Source organism: Arachis hypogaea, chromosome 4, assembly GCF_003086295.3.
Source record: "Arachis hypogaea cultivar Tifrunner chromosome 4, arahy.Tifrunner.gnm2.J5K5, whole genome shotgun sequence".
Taxonomy (NCBI): domain Eukaryota; kingdom Viridiplantae; phylum Streptophyta; class Magnoliopsida; order Fabales; family Fabaceae; genus Arachis; species Arachis hypogaea.
In genome coordinates this window covers 92500689-92524212 of record NC_092039.1, presented here as the reverse complement: position 1 = coordinate 92524212, position 23524 = coordinate 92500689, and the positions used below count along the sequence as shown (strand labels likewise).

The 23524-nt window shown below is 42.2% G+C and overlaps 1 protein-coding gene and 1 long non-coding RNA gene across 2 annotated transcripts; both read right to left on the bottom strand.

The window, feature by feature from the left end:
- Positions 1 to 15440: 15440 nt before the first annotated feature.
- Positions 15441 to 17758, bottom strand: LOC112796979 (uncharacterized). The gene is made up of 4 exons (XR_003199535.3): positions 17737 to 17758; positions 17588 to 17643; positions 17378 to 17509; positions 15441 to 15593 (listed from the first exon to the last, which is right to left on the bottom strand). It is a non-coding gene; the product is annotated as an uncharacterized lncRNA (long non-coding RNA).
- Positions 17759 to 19424: 1666 nt separating this feature from the next.
- On the bottom strand, positions 19425 to 22815 carry LOC140184168 (uncharacterized). The gene is made up of 7 exons (XM_072234463.1): positions 22414 to 22815; positions 22062 to 22260; positions 21717 to 21863; positions 21151 to 21635; positions 20793 to 20861; positions 20262 to 20669; positions 19425 to 19952 (listed from the first exon to the last, which is right to left on the bottom strand). Exons 1-7 carry the CDS (start codon positions 22813 to 22815, stop codon positions 19425 to 19427), a joined length of 2238 nt encoding a protein of 745 aa, XP_072090564.1.
- Between the last annotated feature and the right edge of the window lie 709 nt (positions 22816 to 23524).

Below are 23524 nucleotides of genomic sequence, written 5' to 3'. Positions count from 1 at the left end.
CTTCAAACCTCCCAACCACCAGCAGGAGTATAATGTAGCAAACACAGTTATATCAAACAAGGAATATACAAATAGGAACAATTAAGGCATTTAGACAATTAGCAAGTAATGTGCAGTCAAATAGGCAATCTCAAACAATTCATATAGTATGCATATGATGAATGCCTATCCCTAGTGGCCGATGATATCATCTGTCGGTTATAGAGCCAACCCGACAAGTCCTGGCAGTTAGCCATTGGACTGTCCCTCTGTCGTGTCTCCCCAACTCGAGTTATACTCAATATAAACTTGATCATAATCATGATCCATATCCATCACCTTCACTGGTGAATATTTATGGGGGTGAGCTCATCCGGGGCTTTCACAATGCCCGGCCACCCTGACGACATAGGGTCAAAAGAGCTTCAAGTCTCAACCTGGAGCATGTGGTGGCTAGCCACAGCTTTCTCCCAGGGAAACTCTCATCTCCGATAATGGAAGTGCAACATTCACAATTCATTCAACAGCATATATATGCATTTATTCTTAGCCATAATCATGGCTCCGCCGTAACACGGCAATAATCCAGCCATCCGGCTCATGGTTAAATCCATAACCAGCCACCCGGCTCACGGTTAAATCCATAACCAGCCGTTTCATTATCAATCACAGCCTTTCGGCCCATGGCATAACAAGCACTTCCACCACCATCCTCCGCCTCTCACATAATCATGCTTGATCCTCATTGATCATTCATTTTTTCCTTGCTTCACTCGCAAGTTACCACATTCACTAGCTCCTTTTCTAATAGCTAGGCATATCATAATGATTTAAGACATAAGTGGTGAGATCGGAGGCTTAGAAGTATGAGATTTGGCTTTTAAAACTCAAAAATCAACTTTGGGATGAAAACAGGGCCACGCGTACGCGCACTCCACGCGCACGCGTGGATGGCCTGAAAAACTCATCGACGCGTAAGCGTCTTGCACGCTAACGCGTGGATTAAAAATTTGCCAATCGGCGCGTACGCGTGGGTGTTCTCGTGCCCCAGGCACAACACTGGCACAGTTCTGGCATAACTCTCTGGAAAATGGCTGGGCATTGGGTGCAGCACAATCGGCGCGCCCGCGCACATCACGCGCACGCGTGGATGGCATTTTCGGGAAGAACGGCGCGCACGCGCCAAGTGCGCCCACGCGCAAGGGGTCATTCTGCTAAAAATTTTCTAAGTTAAAAGCTGCAGAATTCACCAATTTAAACCCCAATCTTCCAACGGACATAACTTTCTCATTTTAAATCATTTTTCACCCGTTCTTCGAACGGCATGGACTTCCCGGATCCAATTTCATTTCTAAACAGATTTGGCACAAAACGGAGATCTGTAGTCCAAGTTATGTCCCGTCAAAGTATGCCCAAAAACCATATTTTCATACAAAACCACAATATGCCATTTTCAAAACAAGCCATTTTCAACTCTTTTCAAAATCAATCAAAACATGCCAATTTCATCCCTTTTCTTTGAAATCAATCAATATATATCAAATTCAACATCAAGCCTCCTCAACTCACACATTGACACATTACCACAATTTACAAAATCACTATCTCATCATTTTAACCCACTTCACCCAAGTGGCTCAAACTCAAACATATTGACATATCATATACTCTTTCTCATGCCAATTCTCAACAACACCAATTCCAATAAATCATCATTGTACACAATCAATATCATACTCACCATCAACATGGTTCAACCCACAATTCAACCATAACCAATCATCAAGCATATATCACAACATGCATATTTCTCATACATCATACCACCAAGGCATCAATAATCATCATCACATATATGACCACATCATATATCTCAATCATTCAACAACATCAACCATTCAATGCCTATCTTAGGGCCTCTAGCCTAAGTATTTCCTACCACATTATATATTAGATACGGGAAACCGAAACCATACCTTAGCCGATTTTCCCAAGCTCCACCGGAGTACTTCCAAACCACTTATCCACAAGCTCTTAAGGCCTCAACACCTCCAAGAACAGATTTTTCACCACAAAACCCTTCCCAAGCTTTTTAAAATCACCAATCAAGCTCCAATGTCCACACACACACAACCTAAGCCACAACCATCATACCCATACACAACATCTCAAAACCCAAACATCATAAAATCACAAATCACACTAGGGTTGAGAATCTTACCACACCCAAGGTCCAAGGAGACAAGATTAACCTCCTCCTTCAAGAGAGTTGGGTCCTATAACATCAAAGAACCCAAAATCTCAACATTTTTGCTCATAAAACTCGAAAACAAGGCTGAAATTTCGAAGAGCAAAACGTGGCTTACCTCAAGATTAATTGTATGGGTTTTGTAGAGCTCTCCGCGGTGAACGCGTGGCCGCAAACGGAGCGGCGATCGGAGCTCTAGATCAAAAGTTATGGTGGTTTGAAGATCAAGTGAGAGAAAGAAGTTGAGAGAGAGTTCTTCCCTTCCTCTCCACCATTTCAGCGTGTTTGAGTGTGTTGTGAGGAGAGAGAGTACTGAAAACTTGGGTTTTGGTTTAGTTTAGTTGGGTCAAGGGCCCACTTTGGGTCCGGTTGGCCCGGTTTGGCCCGTTCGGTCCAATCTTGGTCCGATTTCTATAAAATTGGTACCGAAATTCTTGTCTCAATCTCCTCTATCACATTTAGCCATAAAAATAACATTTTTGGCTTTCTAGAATAAATTCTCATTTATGGGTTAATTAGCCGTTAATTAACTGGGTTTTACATTCTACCCACCTAATTGGGAATTTTGCCCACACAAGTGTGTTCCTCAAGACCGCCTCGACTCCATGCCACTTTGACTAATGAAACCTCTTTTCCACGCAACCGTTTGATACTAGTATCATCGATTCTGACCGGAGCCACTGGAAGCGTCAAATCTTCCCTTAACTGAACCGACTCAGGTTCCAACACATGGCTAGCATCAGGAGTGTACTTCCAAAGCTGCGACATGTGAAACACGTCGTGCAGATTCGAAAGATGAGGTGGTAGAGCCATCCGATACGCCACCGGTCCAATCCTCTCCAGGATCTGAAATGGACCAATGTATCGAGGATTCAACTTCTTTGCCTTAATCGCCCTACCTACTCCTGTAGTTGGAGTAACCTTAAGGAAAACATGGTCTCCTTCCTCAAATTCTAAGGGCTTTCACCTCTGATCGGCGTAACTTTTTTGACGACTCTGCACCGTAAGCATCCTATCTCAGATTTTCTTGACTTGTTCAGTAGTCTCAGCTATCATTTCCGGCCCTAACAAGCTTTTCTCTCCAGCTTCATACCAACATAGCGGAGATTGACATTTCCTCCCATACAAGGCCTCATACGGAGCCATTCCGATGCTCGCATGATAACTATTATTGTATGAAAACTCCACTAATGGCATATACCGATCCCAACTCGCCGGTTGGTCCAAAACACAAGCTCTCAACATATCCTCTAGTGTTTGGATTGTCTTCTTGGATTGACCATCTGTTTGAGGATGGTAAGCCGTGCTCAAGCTTAATCGGGTTCCAAAAGCTTTCTGAAATGCACCCCAAAACCTTGAAGTGAAGCGAGGATCTCTATCAGAGATTGTAGTAGCAGGTACACCATGAAGTCTCACGATCTCCTTTATGTATAACCGTGCTAGCTCCTCAAGGGTGTAATTCATACGAATGGGTAAAAAGTGAGCTGACTTCGTCAGTCGGTCCACAATCACCCAAATATCATCAAAACCAGCCCTAGTCCTTGGCAATCCTGACACAAATTCCATTGCAATACTTTCCCACTTCCATTGTGGAATCTCTAAGGGTTGCAACATCCCGGAAGGTCTTTGATGTTCAATCTTTACCCTTTTGACAAGTTAAGCACTTTGATACATATTCTGCCACATCATTCTTCATACCCGGCCACCAAAATATCGCCTTTAACTCATGGTACATCTTAGTACTTCCCGAGTGAATGGAGAATCCACTTTTGTGTGCCTCCTTTAAAATATCTTGCCTCAAAGTGCCAACATCTGGCACAATGATCCTACCTTTGAATCTCCATAACCCATCTTTTTCTTTTGACACTCTCCATTGTTTTCCTTGCTCAATAGCCGGTAACACCTTCCATAACGCTTCATCATTTTGATGAGCCTTTAAGAGTTCGGACTTAAAATCACTTGATATCTCTAATCGGCTCAAACACAAAGTTCCGGATACTTCTCGAGTACCAATTTTTAGACTCTCAAATCCCTTGAGCAGCTTCTCCTCTTGAAGCATCATCCAGGCCGCATATAACGACTTCCGACTTAACGCATCCGCCACTACGTTTGCCTTTCCCAGATGGTAATGCAACTCAAAGTCGTAGTCCTTTAACAATTCCATCCACCTTCTCTGCCTCATATTAAGCTCTTTCTGATCAAAGAGGTACTTCAAGCTCTTATGATCAGAGAAAACTTGGAATTTAACCCCATAGAGGTAATGCCTCCACACCTTCAAGGCAAACACAGCCGCAGCGAGTTCCAAATCGTGCGTAGGGTAACTAACTTCATGAGGTCTTAACTGTCGTGAGGCATACGCCACCACATTATGATGCTGCATCAGCACGCACCCTAGACCCTTCAATGAGGCATCACAATACACCTCAAATGGCTCATTCGGCTCGGGTAACACTAACACAGGTGCAATGGTCAACTTTTTCTTCAACGTCTGAAAGCTCTCCTCGCACTCAGGAGTCCAAACAAACGGAGTGTCTTTGCGGGTCAACTTTGTCATTGGCAAAGCTATCTGTGAAAAGCCCTTGATAAACCTTCGGTAATAGCCAGCTAAACCCAGAAAACTCCTTATTTCTGTTACGGTGGTTGGTTACTTCCAATCCATCACAGCCTCCACCTTAGTTGGATCTACGGCTATTCCCTTCTTACTCACCACATGGCCCAAAAACTTCACCTCACTTTTCCAAAATTCGCACTTAGACAGTTTTGCATAAAGTTTCTTCTCCTTTAGAATCTGCAACACGATCCTCAAGTGTTCCGCATGCTCTTCTTCAGTCTTGGAATAAATCAGTATGTCATCAATGAAGACAACAACGAATTTATCCAAAAACGGACGGAAAACTCTATTCATGTAATCCATAAACACTGCAGGAGCGTTCGTCAACCCGAAAGACATTACAGTGTACTCGTAATGACCATAACGAGTTCTGAAAGCGGTCTTAGGGATATCCTCACACCTCACCCTTATCTGGTGATAAACGGATCACAAATCGATCTTGGAGAAAACTCCAGCTCCTTGTAACTGATCCTTGAGATCATCAATTCTCGGCAATGGGTACTTATTCTTTATTGTAACCTTGTTCACCTGCCTGTAATCCACACAGAGTCACATACTCCCATCCTTCTTCTTCACCAGTAACACTGGAGCACCCCACGGAGATACACTTGGGCGTATAAAATTCTTTCCCAACAATTCCTCTAACTGAGACTTTAGCTCATTCATCTCTAACGGTGACATCCTATAAGGAGCACTTGAGATTGGTCCCACCCCGGGCACCAATTCAATAGCAAACTCAACCTCTTGGTTAGGTGGAAACTCATCAATATCATCAGGAAACACTTCCGGAAACTCACACACAACCGGAATCTGCTCCAACCTTTGATCATCACCCGAAACACCCGCAGTTAACAACAGGATACCCTGACATTCGATTCCAGAACAGTTCACCATCATCGAATTCAAGTAATAATTATTTACCACGACCGGCCCTTCTGTATCTTCCGACATAAAGTACACCGACTTTGTAGAACAATCAAGCAGGACATGGTTCTTAGATAACCAGTCCAATCCCAAGATAAGATCAAGACCAGTCATTGGCAAGCAGATTAAATTATGAACAAAAGCACGCTGCTTGAACCTAAAGGAAACTTCTGGGCATCCTAGCCTAGTTACTGTGGCTTCATGGGTAGCATTATACACCTTTAGGTCATAACCTAATGTTATGATCTTCAATCCTAACTCATGGGCTTTCTCAAATGCAATGAATGAATGCGATGCTCCCGAATCAAATAAAGCATTTAAAGTTTGACCAGCTATTTCACAGTTACCTCGAATAAGTGTCTCAGATCCCTCAGCTCCTACAGCTGAAGTGGTGAACACCCGATCAGTCAGTTGTGCTTTCCCAGCACCTTGTTTCTGCTTCTCTGGACAGTTTGGGACCTTATGTCCCGCCTTACTACAGTAATAGCACAAACCCCATCCGGCCATACACGGGGCTCCCGGATGGTGACTTCCACACCTAGCACAAGCTTGCTCATGCTGTGGTTGCTTCCCAAACCTTTTTCCTTGGGAGTTGTTGTTGTTGGGCCTCCTGAAAGAACTTCCCCACTTGAAAGGTGGACCTCTAGGTGCAAAGCTCTTCCCTCGGTTCTGTGGGAATGGTCCCTTGTGATTTCCTCTCTCAGCGGCTGCCTTCTTCACACACTCTTCAGCAACCGTACACTTGTTTACCATCACAGAGAAAGTTCTGACCTCTATTGGTCCCTGAGCTCTATTTCTGTTGTTGCCATGATTGTTTATCCGTTGCCCAAGAGCTTCAGCAGTGGCTTGCATCGCAGCAGCCATATTTTCCAACATAGTCATAAGGTTCACCGGGTCATTAGGGTTATTCTCCGACGCACGAACATTAGTACGACCTCTACCACGGCATCTACCACGGCCTCTACCGCGTCCACGAGGCGCCATCTGGTTCCTATACACACCAAACAATCGATATTAAGTTGATCAGTCTCAATATCGGAAGTTTAGTGCTTCAAGTCCCAAATGCATGCTCATGAACGTTTATGCCAATTATATCAAGTAGATATACTAATATCACATAACACACATACAGAGAATGCACAGAAGCATAATCAGTCCATCCCTCAGGCTCTACAGGAACGAACTGCTCTGATACCATAATGTAACACCCTACCATACAGAGTCTTATGCTTAAGTCATAATTCAGAGATGGCAAGGTATTACGACCTCTAAAATAAAAATTTAGTACGTATAGTAGTATGAATGATTGATTATAACCAGGAGCCTTTGTAGAAAAAGGGGTAAACAAAAATCGCAACTCAAAAGCGCAACACTCAGCTCGATAATGTAACGAACAAGGATAACCAACGCGAGATTATATATATACAAAGGAGTGTCAAAAACAGGAATATCAAGACTCAAAATCTGGCTGCGAAGATAACCGGTCCGAGCATAACAATATATACATATGATAAAATAAGGGAAACCCCAAAGGAAACCCAAAGAGACACAATTATATAAAACCTAATCTCCAAAATCTCCCATAAGAGGAGTCATTACAGTTTGTATTATTTAATGGAGATAAAAGTATCTAAGCAAAACTTATAAACCAAAACATAGCCCCGAGAACAAAGGATCTTCGTAATATAGAAGTCTCCAGCATGCATCAGCGGGACACCTCACGTCCTGCATCTGAAAACCACAAAATCCGCATGGGTGAGAACCAGAGGTCCCCAGCATGGTAACAGCTTCCACATATATAATACATAATAATAGAGGAAAGCCGAAGGCAATCCTAGAACTTCCCCCAGATAATATCAAAGCTTATAAACAAGCTAAACCATAAAAGGGCATATGACTAAAGATCCTTCAGTCTAACTAATACTTCCCTTTCCAATTCCTTCAAACCTCCCAACCACCAGCATGAGTATAATGTAGCAAACACAGTTATATCAAACAAGGAATATACAAATAGGAACAATTAAGGCATTTAGACAATTAGCAAGTAATATGCAGTCAAATAGGCAATCTCAAACAATTCATATAGTATGCATATGATGAATGCCTATCCCTAGTGGCCGATGATATCATCTGTCGGTTACAGAGCCAACCCGACAAGTCCTGGCAGTTAGCCATTGGACTGTCCCTCTGTCGTGTCTCCCCAACTCGAGTTATACTCAATATAAACTTGATCATAATCATGATCCATATCCATCACCTTCACTGGTGAATATTTATGGGGGTGAGCTCATCCGGGGCTTTCACAGTGCCCGGCCACCCTGACGACATAGGGTCAAAAGAGCTTCAAGTCTCAACCTGGAGCATGTGGTGGCTAGCCACAGCTTTCTCCCAGGGAAACTCTCATCTCCGATAATGGAAGTGCAACATTCACAATTCATTCAACAGCATATATATGCATTTATTCTTAGCCATAATCATGGCTCCGCCGTAACACGGCAATAATCCAGCCATCCGGCTCATGGTTAAATCCATAACCAGCCACCCAGCTCACGGTTAAATCCATAACCAGCCGTTTCATTATCAATCACAGCCTTTCGGCCCATGGCATAACAAGCACTTCCACCACCATCCTCCGCCTCTCACATAATCATGCTTGATCCTCATTGATCATTCATTTTTTCCTTGCTTCACTCGCAAGTTACCACATTCACTAGCTCCTTTTCTAATAGCTAGGCATATCATAATGATTTAAGACATAAGTGGTGAGATCGGAGGCTTAGAAGTATGAGATTTGGCTTTTAAAACTCAAAAATCAACTTTGGGATGAAAACAGGGCCACGCGTACGCGCACTCCACGCGCACGCGTGGATGGCCTGAAAAACTCATCGACGCGTAAGCGTCTTGCACGCTAACGCGTGGATTAAAAATTTGCCAATCGGCGCGTACGCGTGGGTGTTCTCGTGCCCCAGGCACAACACTGGCACAGTTCTGGCATAACTCTCTGGAAAATGGCTGGGCATTGGGTGCAGCACAATCGGCGCGCCCGCGCACATCACGCGCACGCGTGGATGGCATTTTCGGGAAGAACGGCGCGCACGCGCCAAGTGCGCCCACGCGCAAGGGGTCATTCTGCTAAAAATTTTCTAAGTTAAAAGCTGCAGAATTCACCAATTTAAACCCCAATCTTCCAACGGACATAACTTTCTCATTTTAAATCATTTTTCACCCGTTCTTCGAACGGCATGGACTTCCCGGATCCAATTTCATTTCTAAACAGATTTGGCACAAAACAGAGATCTGTAGTCCAAGTTATGTCCCGTCAAAGTATGCCCAAAAACTATATTTTCATACAAAACCACAATATGCTATTTTCAAAACAAGCCATTTTCAACTCTTTTCAAAATCAATCAAAACATGCCAATTTCATCCCTTTTCTTTGAAATCAATCAATATATATCAAATTCAACATCAAGCCTCCTCAACTCACACATTGACACATTACCACAATTTACAAAATCACTATCTCATCATTTTAACCCACTTCACCCAAGTGGCTCAAACTCAAACATATTGACATATCATATACTCTTTCTCATGCCAATTCTCAACAACACCAATTCCAATAAATCATCATTGTACACAATCAATATCATACTCACCATCAACATGGTTCAACCCACAATTCAACCATAACCAATCATCAAGCATATATCACAACATGCATATTTCTCATACATCATACCACCAAGGCATCAATAATCATCATCACATATATGACCACATCATATATCTCAATCATTCAACAACATCAACCATTCAATGCCTATCTTAGGGCCTCTAGCCTAAGTATTTCCTACCACATTACATATTAGATACGGGAAACCGAAACCATACCTTAGCCGATTTTCCGAAGCTCCACCGGAGCACTTCCAAACCACTTATCCACAAGCTCTTAAGGCCTCAACACCTCCAAGAACAGATTTTTCACCACCAAACCCTTCCCAAGCTTTTTAAAATCACCAATCAAGCTCCAATGTCCACACACACACAACCTAAGCCACAACCATCATACCCATACACAACATCTCAAAACCCAAACATCATAAAATCACAAATCACACTAGGATTGAGAATCTTACCACACCCAAGGTCCAAGGAGACAAGATTAAGCTCCTCCTTCAAGAGAGTTGGGTCCTATAATATCAAAGAACCCAAAATCTCAACATTTTTGCTCATAAAACTCGAAAACAAGGCTGGAATTTCGAAGAGCAAAACGTGGCTTACCTCAAGATTAATTGTATGGGTTTTGTAGAGCTCTCCGCGGTGAACGCGTGGCCGCAAACGGAGCGGCGATCGGAGCTCTAGATCAAAAGTTATGGTGGTTTGAAGATCAAGTGAGAGAAAGAAGTTGAGAGAGAGTTCTTCCCTTCCTCTCCACCATTTCAGCGTGTTTGAGTGTGTTGTGAGGAGAGAGAGTGCTGAAAACTAGGGTTTTGGTTTAGTTAAGTTGGGCCAAGGGCCCACTTTGGGTCCTGTTGGCCTGGTTTGGCCCGTTCGGTCCAATCTTGGTCCGATTTCTATAAAATTGGTACCGAAATTCTCGTCTCAATCTCCTCTATCACATTTAGCCATAAAAATAACATTTTTGGCTTTCTAGAATAAATTCTCATTTATGGGTTAATTAGCCGTTAATTAACCGGGTTTTACATAAGATGTCACTGGACCATTCTGCAGGTGGATCCATTCACCTAAAGAAAATGCCTGCAGAGGCTCAAGAACTTATTGACATGGTTGCAAATAACCAGTTCATGTACACTTCTGAGAGGAATTCTGTGAATAATGGGATGCCTCAAAGGAAGAGAGTTCTTTAAATTGATGCTCTGAATGCCATATTGGCTTAGAACAAAATGTTGACTAAGCAAGTCAACATGATTTCTTAAAGTCTGAATGGATGGCAAAATGCATCCAACAATACTAAAGATGCATCTTCTGAAGTTGAAGCTTATGATCCTGAGAACCCTGCAATAGCAGATGTAAATTACATGGGTGAACCTTATGGAAACACCTATAATTCATCATGGAGAAATCATCCAAATTTCTCATGGAAGGATCAACAAATGCCTCAACAAGGCTTTAATAATGGTGGAAGAAATAGGCTCAGCAATATCAAGCCTTATCCATCATCTTCTTAACAACAGATAAAGAATTCTGAGCAAAGCACCTCTAAATTAGCAAACTTAGTCTCTGATCTATCTAAGGCTACTTTAAGTTTCATGAGTGATACAAGGTCCTCCATCAGAAATTTGGAGGCACAAGTGGGCCAGCTAAGTAAGAAAGTCACTGAAACTCTTCCTAGTACTCTCCCAAGCAATACTAAAGAGAATCCAAAAAGAGAGTGCAAGGCCATTGACATAATCAACATGGCCGAACCTAGGGAGGAAGGAGAGGACGTGAATCCCAATGAGGAAGACCTCATGGGACATCTCTCAGTCAAGAAGGAGTCCCCTATTGAGGACCTAAAGGAATCTGAGGCTTATATAGAGACCATAGAGATTCCATTAAACCTCCTTCTACCATTCATGAGCTCTGAAGACTATTCTTCCTCTGAAGAGGATGAAGATGTAACTGGAGAGCAAGTTGCTCAATATCTAGGAGCCATGATGAAGCTGAATGCCAAATTGTTTGGTAATGAGACTTGGGAAGGTGAACCTCCCTTGCTAATCAGTGAACTAGATACATGGGTTCAGCAAACCTTACCTCAAAAGAGACAAGATCCTGGCAAATTCTTAATACCCTGTACCATAGGCACCATGACCTTTGAAAAGGCTCTGTGTGACCTAGGGTCAAGCATAAATCTTATGCCACTCTCTGTAATGGAAAAGCTGGGATCATTGAGGTACAGCCTGCCATATTTTCATTACAAATAGCAGATAAGTCAGTAAGACAGGCGTATGGATTGGTAGAGGACGTGTTAGTAAAGGTTGAAGGCCTTTACATCCCTACTGATTTCATAATCTTAGACACTAGGAAGGAGGAGGATGAATGCATCATCCTTGGAAGACCTTTCATAGCCACAACAGGAGCTGTGATAGATGTTAACAGAGGAGAATTAGTCCTTCAATTGAATGGGGACTACCTTGTGTTTAAAACCCAAGGGTGTTCTTCTGTAACAATGGAGAGGAAGCATGAAAAGCTTCTCTCAGTAAAAAGTCAAACAAAGTCCCCACAATTAAACTCTAAGTTTGGTGTTGGGAGGCCACAACCAAACTCTAAGTTTGGTATTGAATCCCCACATCCAAACTTTATGTTTGGTGTTGGGAATCTACAACATTGACCTGATCACCTGTGAGGCTCCATGAGAGCCCACTGTCAAGCTAGTGACATTAAAGAACCGCTTATTGGGAGGCAACCCAATTTTTATTTATCTATTTTTATTTTTATTTTTATTGTTCTTTTATGTTTTATTAGGTTCATGATCATGTGGAGTCACAAAATAAATACTAAAATTAAAAACAGAATAAAAAATAGCAGAAGAAAAAGCACACCCTGGAGGAAGGGCTTATTGGCGTTTAAACGCCAGTAAGGAGCATCTGGCTGGCGTTCAACGCCAGAACAGAGCATGGATCTTGCGTTGAACGCTAGAAACAAGCAACATCTAGCGTTTAAACACCAAGAATACACACTTAGGAAAGCTGGCGCTGAACGCCAGAAACAAGCATGGAACTGGCGTTCAACGCCAGAAACATGCTACAAATGGGCGTTGAATGCCCAAAACAAGCATGAAGTTGGCGTTCAACGCCAGAAACAAGCATCAATCTGGCGTTAAACGCCAGGATTGCATGCAAAGGGAATTTTACACGCCTCATTGGTGCAGGGATGATAATCCTTGACACCTCAGGATCTGTGGACCCCACAGGATCATCTCAGGATCTGTGGACCCCACAGGATCCCTACCTACCTCAACTCACCTTCTCTCCTCTTCACACAATCCAATAACACTCTTCCCCAAAACCCTTCACCAATCACCTCAATCTCTCTTCCCCATCACCTCTTCACCACTCACATCCAATCTCTCTTCCCCATAAACCCCACCAACCTTCAAAATTCAAAATCCCTTTCCCACCCAAACCCACCCAATATGGCCAAACCTTAACCCCTCTCCCTCCACTATATAAACCCCTCCATTCTTCTTCATTTTCACACAACACAACCCTCTTTTCTCCTCCTTGGCGGAAACACAACCCTCTCTCCCTCTCCTCCATATATTCTTCTTCTTCATCTAATCTTTCTTCTCTTGATCGAGGGCGAGCAATATTCTAAGTTTGGTGTGGTAAAAGCATAGCTTTTTTTGTTTTTCCATAACCACCTATGGCACCTAAGACCGGAGAAACAACTAGAAAAGGGAAAGGGAAGACAAAAGCTTCCACCTCCGAGTTGTGGGAGATGGAGAGATTCATCTCTAAAGCCCATCAAGACCACTTCTATGATGTTGTGGCCAAGAAGAAGGTGATCCCTGAGGTCCCTTTCAAACTCAAGAAAAATGAGTATCTGAAGATCTGACATGAGATCCAAAGAAGAAGTTGGGAAGTTCTGACTAACCCCATTCAACAAGTCAGAATCTTAATGTTTCAGGAGTTCTATGCCAATGCATGGATCACTAGGAACCATGATCAAAGTGTGAACCTGAATCCAAAGAACCATCTTACAATGGTTCGGGGGAAATGCTTAGATTTTAGTCCGGAAAATGTAAGGTTGGCGTTCAACTTGCCCATGATGCAAGGAGATGCACGCCCCTACACAAGAAGGGTCAACTTTGATCAAAGGTTGGACCAAGTCCTTATGGACATATGTGTTGAAGGAGCTCAATGGAAAAAAGACTCCAAAGGCAAGCCGGTTCAATTAAGAAGACTGGACCTCAAACCTGTAGCTAGAGGATGGTTGGAGTTTATCCAACGCTCCATCATCCCCACTAGCAACCGATCTGAAGTTACTGTGGATCGGACCATCATGATCCATAGCATCATGATTGGAGAGGAAGTAGAAGTTCATGAAGTCATCTCCCTTGAATTCTGCAAAATAGCCGAAAAGTCCTCCACCATGGCAAGGCTAGCTTTTCCTCATCTTATTTGCCATCTATGCTACTTAGTTGGAGTTATCATAGAAGGAGACATCCTCATTGAAGAGGACAAGCCCATCACTAAGAAGAGGATGGAGCAAACAAGAGAGCCCATGCATGGATCTCAAGAGACGCATGAGGAGGCTCATCACCAAGAAATCCCGGAGATACCTCAAGAGATGCACTTTCCTCCCAACAATTATTGGGAGCAACTCAACACTTCTCTAGAAGATTTGAGTTACAATGTGGATCAATTAAGGGTGGAACATCAAGAACACTCCATCATTCTCCATGAAATTAGAGAAGATCATAGAGCAATGAGGGAGGGGCAACAAAGGCATGGAAGAGACATAGAAGAGCTCAAGGACATCATTGGTTCTTCAAGAAGAAAGCGCCACCATCACTAAGGTGGACTCATTCCTTGTTCTTATTTCTCTGTTTTTTGGTTTTTATGCTATATGTTTGTTTATGTTTTGTGTCTCTACTTCATGATCATTAGTATGTAGTAACTATGTCTTAAGACTATAAATAATTCCATGAATCCTTCACCTCTCTTAAATGAAAAATGTTTTAATTCAAAAGAACAAGAAGTACATGAGTTTCGAATTTATCCTTGAATTTTGTTTAATTATATTAATGTGGTGACAATACTTTTTGCTTTCTGAATGAATGCTTGAACAGTGCATATTTTTTATCTTGTTGTTTATGAATGTTAAAATTGTTGGCTCTAGAAAGAATGATGAACAAAGAGAAATGCTATTGATAATCTGAAACATCATGAAATTGATTCTTGAAGCAAGAAAAAGCAGTGAATAGCAAAAGCTTGTGAAAAAAATGGCGAAAAAAATAGAAGGAAAAAGAAAAAGCAAGCAGAAAAAGCCAATAGCCCTTAAAACCAAAAGGCAAGGATAAAAAGGATCCAAGGCTTTGAGCATCAATGGATAGGAGGGCCCAAGGAAATAAAATCCAGGCCTAAGCGGCTAAATCAAGCTGTCCCTAACCATGTGCTAGTGGCATGCAAGTCCAAGTGAAAAGCTTGAGACTGAGTGGTTAAAGTCGTGATCCAAAGCAAAAAGAGTGTGCTTAAGAGCTCTAGACACCTCTAATTAGGGACTTTAGCAAAGCTGAGTCACAATCTGAAAAGGTTTACCCAGTCATGTGTCTGTGGCATTTATGTATCTGGTGGTAATACTGTAACACCCTAATTAGCCTAAGCCTTACCTCGCGTCGTAAAGCCAAGGTTAATCAGAGATTACGACAGTTCTAAACTCAAACATAATATATATATATATATATATATATATATATATATATATATATATATATATATATATATATAGAATAGTATAATCTAGAAGCCCGATGAAAGATATAGCTCAAAAACAGAATTTCGAAGCACAAACGTACTAACGGAGCTACTAGCTTAAGGCATAAGAAACAGAGAAGATATAACAAAAGATAAGTATATAATATCATAGGGAACTAGTCACGACTCGCGGAGTTTAAGCCGGCTAGCCATATACTGATATACAAAACCATACAGTGAAAACAACTTATACAAGTTTTGTTCTCTCAAATACATGCCTCTAGGCAAAACAAAATACAAAAGGAGAGATGTATAAACAAAATAAACCAAAAAGAACTCAAAATGACCCAAGATTCTCCGCTCCTGTCACCAACCAAAGCAACTCACCGAGATGGGTTGCGACCTGCATCTGAAAAATACAACAACAATATGGTATGAGAACCGGAGGTTCTCAGTATGGTAACAGTTCCCAGTGATATAGGATATAAGACCCCGGGATGCCAAGGGCAATCCTAAGCTTCATATCCATCACAAGATTCAACTTAAAGCATTATAAAACATTTAAGCATAATATACCAACTTGACTTAAATAAACCAGGTTATCTATCTTAAGGAATTTCTATTCTAACCAAACACCGCTGTCCCACAGCCTTCACCAACCGATCCTCCATGCGATTCCATCGCCACCGCCTTCCGAACCTCCTCAATCCCAGCAGAAAACACAGATAATGTTCAAAGCAAGTAAAGCACAAGTAGTAGCATATATGGCAAATAATTCAGATAGCAAGTAAGCATGTTATTCAATTAGGCAAATCATTACAAGTAGACAAAGCATACAAGCAAATAGGAAATGCATATGATGAATGCCTGCCCTACTGGCTATGATATCACATTGTCGGTTCAACTGCCAACCCGACACATCTCCATGGAGACGTCGCCATTCGGATTTCTTATATGGGAACCCCCGAGATATAGTGCTCGGATCACTATCCAGGTACCGGCGCCTGCTCGCCCTATAGATCCGAAGGGATGCGAGCGGGATATTCTTGCCTCAGACCTCACATCTCAACGTAAGCGAGATTAACCACCGTCTTTACGCCGCTGCCGCTACCTCGACAGGCGAGATTAACCACTGTCCCCGCCAGGTGCATAGCGTCTCAAAATATCATGTAAAAAATATTATTTCAGTGGTTTTCAAAAGTATTTTCAGCATACATATATCCATCACTTAAATCCGAGTCTCTGACTCATCTCAACACTGTCCCTTTATAACTCAGTTTCCAAATACCAAAAGTCTATCATTTCTCATCTCATATACCAATCATCCTTCACCTAACGTCAAACCATTCTCAGCACGCCAGAAACCTAGGCCTCCGTTTTCTAATTTACCTTAAAATCATGTACTAGAGCCCTTAATTTATATCCCATGTTCTAATACTCAAAACTAGGCCCAAATGTCTTAAAATGGTGTTATAGAAGCTTACAACCTTGTTAAAAAGGCAAAATAGTTGAAAACAAATAAATTTTTGAGAAACAAGACGTGTGCACCCGCACAATTCAGAAATCATGAAACTCTACAACTTTGCAAAATTTCAGATTTTTAACACCAACTTTGAATGATCGTAACTTCCTCTACAAAATTCCAATTTTCACAATCTTTATACTGATTCAAAGAGTTTTCAAAGATCTTTAATTCTAAACAATTTTCAATCAATTTCGAAAACCGAGGCAAAAGTTATGATCGAACAAAGTTCACCAAAAAATCAATTTTTCCAACTTCACAATTACCACCCTATCTCACCATGCCCATACCAAATCATACCAAACCATCCAAAGCTCCATTTTTCATCAAAATGTACCTGTTATAGCATAATACATCAACCTCACCACATTTTCCTCGTCATTTCATTATTCTCAATTCCAACATTAACTATATAACACATATGATCAAAATCACCATCAAACCCACCATTTCTTAACTCATAACACTACAATCATCATAAGAACCAACTCCCAATCCATACAATCATTCAACATCATCATATCATTATAATTCATCACAATCAACTCAGCATTCATCAATTCATCAATATTTAGCACACCAACCATCATTTTAGTTCAACCTATCCTATTGGTCACTAGCCTATGTGTCCATGAATATTATATACTACATAGAGGAAACCGAAACCATACCTTGGCCGATTCCCTTTATGCACCCAAACTCAAAATGAGCACCAACAAGCTTCCAACCACAATCCAAGCTTTCAAATCCACTCCAACAAGCACAAATAAGTTCCAAAAGCTCCCAAAGCCACAATAATCAAACTATATACATATAAATCACCACAAATCAACCTAGGGTTCAACATAAGCATAATCTCACAAGGGTTTAAGAGCTTTTACCTTTCCCAACAGATTTGATAACACAAATCCAAAGCTAAGCAAGGATTAGAGCAAACCTAAACATCCAAAATCACAAAAACCCATTTAACCCAAAACTCTAATAAAACCCGAAATTTTGAAGAGCAGAACTGGAGGGATTTCGTGATTACCTTGAGGGTTTCTTGGGTGGGTTTTATAAAGCTCTTCACAAGGAACGCGTAGCCGCAAACGGTGCGGCGATCGGAGCTCCGTAGCTCAAGATATGAGCTTGGGAAGTTTGAAGAGAATAGTAACAATGGTGGAAAGCTCTCACCTCTCTCCTCACTTCAGCTGCTGTTGTGTTTAGGTTATGAGGGTGAAAGTGGCTGAAATGGGTTCATTTAAGTGTATTTATATGTTGGGCTTGGGCCCAACTTGGGTCCGGTCCAACCCGTTAGCGTTTTTAGCCCGTTTGGCCTAACTTCGGGCCAAATCTTTAAAATTAAAGCCCGGTTTTCCATTTCTAATGTTTTTCTAAGGTTTTTGATGGTTTTCACTTTTCTCATGCGGTACCAGGCAGACTTGAACCGATTCAACCAGTTCAATTGCCGGTTCACAATTTTTCACGGTTTTTCGTAGAAAGCACATTTTCTGACTCAAAGACCCACTGAGTCCAAAAATCACCTTTAAATCCTCAAATTCTCTCTCTAACCTTTCGGAATCTAATTTGGGCAATTAATTCACTTAATTAACCGGTTGATTCATTGCGGTTCTTACATTCTCCCCACCAAATAAGAAATTTTGTCCTCAAAATTTGAATTACCTGAGAAAAGCTCGGGATAATCTTTTCGCATCTCAGAATCCAATTCCCAAGTGTGCTCTTCTACTCCTGCTCGCTTCCAAGCAACTTTAACCAATGGGACATCCTTTCCTCGCAGCTTCTTCATACTAGTGTCATCGAGCCTCACTGGTGTCACTTGGAGAGTCAAGTTCTCTTTCAACTTGACCGATTCAGGCTCCAACACATGAGCCGCATCCGACGTGTATTTACGGAGCTGTGACACGTGGAATACGTCATGCAAGTTAGACAGATGAGGTGGCAAAGCTACTTGATATGCCACCGGCCCGAATCTCTTCAAAACTTCAAACGGTCCTATATATCTTGGGTTCAACTTCTTGGTCTTGATTGCTCTTCCAATCCCAGTTGTCGGTGTAACCTTAAGGAATACGTGTTCTCCCACTTCAAACTCTAAGGGTTTCCTTCTCTGATCCGCATAACTCTTCTATCGACTTTGGGCAGTTAAAATCCTTGCACGAATCTTCTTAATGTTCTCAGTAGTCTTTGCTATCAAATCTGGACCCAAAACACTTACTTCTCCAATTTCATACCAACAAAGTGGAGACTGACACTTTCGTCCATACAAAGCCTCATACGGAGCCATCCCAATGCTTGCATGAAAGCGTTGTTATATGCGAACTCCACCAATGGCATGTAACGATCCCAACTCCCGGGTTTATCCAACACACATGCTCTCAGCATATCTTCCAACGTTTGAATAGTTCTTTCCGATTGTCCATCTGTTTGTGGATGATACGTCGTACTAAGACATAGCTTCGTACCAAAAGCTCTTTGGAAAGCTCCCCAAAACCTTGATGTGAATTGGGGATCACGGTCCGATACTATGCTTGACGGCACACCATGCAACCTCACTATCTCCTTGATGTATAATCTTGCCAATTCCTCCATAGAACAGTTTAGTCGGATAGGCAGAAAATGAGCGGATTTGGTTAAGCGATCTATGATCACCCAAATCGCATCAAACCCCGACCTAGTCCTCGGTAAACCGGTAACAAAATCCATAGCAATTCCTTCCCACTTTCACTGAGGAATCTCAAGTGGTTGTAGCATTCCTGACGGTTTTTGATGCTCTATCTTCACTTTCTGGCAAGTCAAACATTTGGATACCACTGTAGCTACATCACCCTTCATCCCTGGCCACCAGAACATCTTCTTCAAGTCATAATACATCTTCGTGCTCCCGGGATGAATAGAAAACCCATTGTTGTGAGCCTCCAACAGCAAGTCTCGCCTCAAACTCCCAACATCTGGTATGCAAATCCTTCCCTTGTATCTCCATAACCCTTCCTCATCCTTAGTGAATTCTTCGCGTCTCTTATCACCAACTGGTTGAAACAATTGCTGAAACTTCTGCTCATCTTGCTGAGCCCTTTGTATTTCTGATTTAAACGTGCTTGAAATCTGTAACTGATTCAAACAAGCTCTTCCGGCAACTTCACTAATATCCAGCTTAAGATCTACAAACTTATCTACTAGTTCTTCTTCTTTGATTCTCATCCAAGCAATTGTTAAAGATTTCCGACTCAAAGCATCTGCTACCACATTCGCCTTTCCAGGGTGATAACTCAACTCGAAATCATAATCTTTAAGCAACTCCATCCACCTTCTCTGGCGCATATTTAGCTCTTTCTGATCAAAGATGTACTTGAGACTCTTATGATCAGAAAAGACGCTAAACCTTACTCCGTATAAGTGGTGTCTCCAAATCTTCAATGCAAATACAATCGTCGCTAATTCCAAGTCATGAGTGGGGTAATTCACCTCATGCGGTCTTAGCTGACGCGATGCGTAAGCCACCACATTCCGGTGTTGGATCAACACGCAACCTAAACCCTTCAAAGAAGCATCACAATATACCTCAAACGGTTCACGCGGTTCTGGTAGGATTAGAACAGGTGCTGAAGTTAATCTCTGCTTTAACGTTTGAAAACTTTCTTCACACTCCGACGTCCACTCGAACGGCACTTCTTTCCTTGTCAACTTTGTCATTGGTAGCGTAATCCGGGAAAATCCTTCGATAAATCTTCGGTAATATCCGGCTAAACCCAAAAAGCTTCTGACTTCCGTCACAGTCGTCGGTCTTTCCCATTCCATCACTGCTTCTACTTTAGAAGGATCTACAGCTATCCCTCCCTTACTCACCACGTGGCCTAAGAACTTTACTTCCTCCTTCCAGAACTCGCACTTTGACAACTTAGCGTACAACTTTCGCTCCTTTAAGATTTGCAGTACAATCCTCAAGTGTTCCTCATGCTCCTTTACCGTCTTAGAGTAAACTAAGATGTCATCTATGAAAACCACCACGAATTTGTCCAAAAAGGGACGAAACACTCTGTTCATGTAATCCATGAAAACAGCAGGTGCATTCGTTAACCCAAAAGACATTACCACAAACTCGTAGTGTCCATAGCGAGTTCTAAAGGCAGTCTTAGGGATATCATCTTCCTTCACTCTTATCTGGTGGTAACCGGATCTCAAATCAATCTTGGAAAATACTCCAGCTCCTTGCAATTGATCCATCAAGTCATCTATCCTTGGCAGCGGGTGCTTGTTCTTTACTGTCACTTTATTTAACTGTCGGTAATCCACACAAACGCATCCCTCCATCTTTCTTCTTCACCAATAAAACTGGCGCTCCCCACGGTGATACACTCGGTCGAATGAACCTCTTATTCAGAAGCTCTTCCAACTGAGTCTTTAGCTCTGCCAGCTCTATAGGAGCCATTCTATACGGTGCAATTGATACTGGTCCGGCTCCCGGCACTAATTCAATCGTAAACTCAATTTCCCTTTGAGGTGGAAACTCGGGGATATCTTCCGGGAACACTTCTGGAAAATCTCTAACCACCGGAATTTGATCTAAGTTCTGGGCATCGCCCAACGCATTGACAGCCAACAGAATATAACCCTGACACTCCTCCCCACTATAATGCACCATTACAGAGTTCAGGTAATACCCTATAGCTACCACTGCTCCATTTTCTCCTTCCGGCATAAACCGAATTGTCCGTTCAAAGCAATCCAACAAAATTCGGTTCTTCGACAACCAATCAAACCCTAAAATCATCTCCAGCCCCACCATTGGTAAACAGATCAAATCGTGTACAAAGTCTCTACCCTCAAGCTTGAAACCTACTTGTCTACAGCTTGACCTAGTCATAATTGTTTGATGCGGAGTATGTACATGTAGATCAAAAGGTAACTCTGATACTTTCAAGCCTAATTCCTCAACTTTAGCAAATGAAATAAACGAATGCAAAGCTCCAGTATCATATAATGCAACTGAGGATTTATCACCAATTAGACATATACCTTTCATCAAAGGATCCACCTTGGAAGCATCCTTGGCATTCACAGCAAAGACTCGACCTTGATGCTGACTCTGGCCCGCATTCTGATTCCTCCCACGAGGGCAATCCCTCGCAATGTGGCCAGGTAACCCACACTTGAAGCAACCACCTAAACCAATCTTACATGAGTCATAAGGGTGAAAACGTCCACAATGATCACAAGCTAAATCCGGATAACTCTTACTCTGATTTCCTCTTCCTTTAGCATACTGAAACTGATTCTGATTGTTCTTTCTGAAGCCCCCTTAGCCTTGAGGAGTATATCCCCCTCTTTTGAAGCTTTGTCCTCTAGGATGAAAATACTTGCCACGCCCACGACTAGAGCTCCCTCCATGAGTGTCCTTAGATGCCGCCACTGTCTTGGCATACTCCTCCACTACCCTTGCTTTGTTCACCAAGTCGGAGAAGACACGGATCTCCATAGGAGCCACAGCAGTCATAATGTTGTCCTTCAAGCCCCTTTGGTACTTAATGCACCTCCAGCTCTCGAAAGTCTCCGGGTCACCCTGACATACCCGAGAAAACCTACAAAGCTCTTCGAACTTGTTGGTGTACTCTGCCACAGACATGGAACCTTGCTTCAGCTGCATTAGCTCCATCTCCTTTGCTTCCCTTGCAGACTCAGGAAAGTATTTCTTATAGAAAGCCATTTGGAACACCTCCCATGGAATGTCGGCGTTCTGAAGCTGTAGCAAACGACACTCAGCTTGCCACCATGGCTGGGCCTCTCCCGCTAGCTGATAAGCGGCAAACTCTACATATTGATTGAGAGGAACATGCTGCGCCTGTAAAGCACGCTCTATAGCCTGGAACCAGTGGTCCGCTTCAATAGGATCTGTGGATCCTCGGAAAATTGGCGGATGAACCTTGAGGAACGTTGCCAGGGTCATCGGAACTCCTCCTGTGTTATCGCCGTTACCTTCAGCATTATCATTGGTATTCCCTTCGCCATTCCCATTTCCGTTGCCATTCCCATTCGGTTGGCCCAATCTCTGCACTGCTTGCAGAGTCGCAGCAGCATTAGCTTCCATGGCGTTAACGAGATTCGCCATCGCCGCCATGAATTCAGCGTGATTGTCAGCTGGTTGCTCATTCCTACTTCCTCGTGTACGCGTTCGACCTCGCCTGCGAGTAGCCATGTAGGATTCCTGTCCACACCAAACAATAGATATAAAGTCTAGTGCTTCAATTAACCCAAACAGGCACTCACAAACAAGCATGCTATGAATATATCAAATAGATAACCTAATAGCATCAAAGAAAAGACACACAGAGTATGCAATGAAGCACAATCGGTCCATCCCTCAGGCTCACGAGGACGAACTGCTCTGATACCACTAAATATAACACCCTAATTAGCCTAAGCCTTACCTCGCGTCGTAAAGCCAAGGTTAATCAGAGATTACGACAGTTCTAAACTCAAACATAATATATATATATATATATATATATATATATATATATATATATATATAGAAAGAATATTATAATCTAGAAGCCCGATGAAAGATATAGCTCAAAAACAGAATTTCGAAGCACAAACGTACTAACGGAGCTACTAGCTTAAGGCATAAGAAACAGAGAAGATATAACAAAAGATAAGTATATAATATCATAGGGAACTAGTCACGACTCGCGGAGTTTAAGCCGGCTAGCCATATACTGATATACAAAACCATACAGTGAAAACAACTTATACAAGTTTTGTTCTCTCAAATACATGCCTCTAGGCAAAACAAAATACAAAAGGAGAGATGTATAAACAAAATA

Coding starts and splice junctions, on each gene's coding strand:
- LOC140184168 (XM_072234463.1), bottom strand. CDS start 22,815: ATGGCGGCGATGGCGAATCTCGTTAACGCCATGGAAGCTAATGCTGCT. Junction 21,636..21,716: donor GGTGGATCCTTTGATGAAAG/GTATATGTCTAA, acceptor CATTTGCTAAAG/TTGAGGAATTAGGCTTGAAA. Junction 20,670..20,792: donor ATGGACACTACGAGTTTGTG/GTAATGTCTTTT, acceptor GTTTACTCTAAG/ACGGTAAAGGAGCATGAGGA.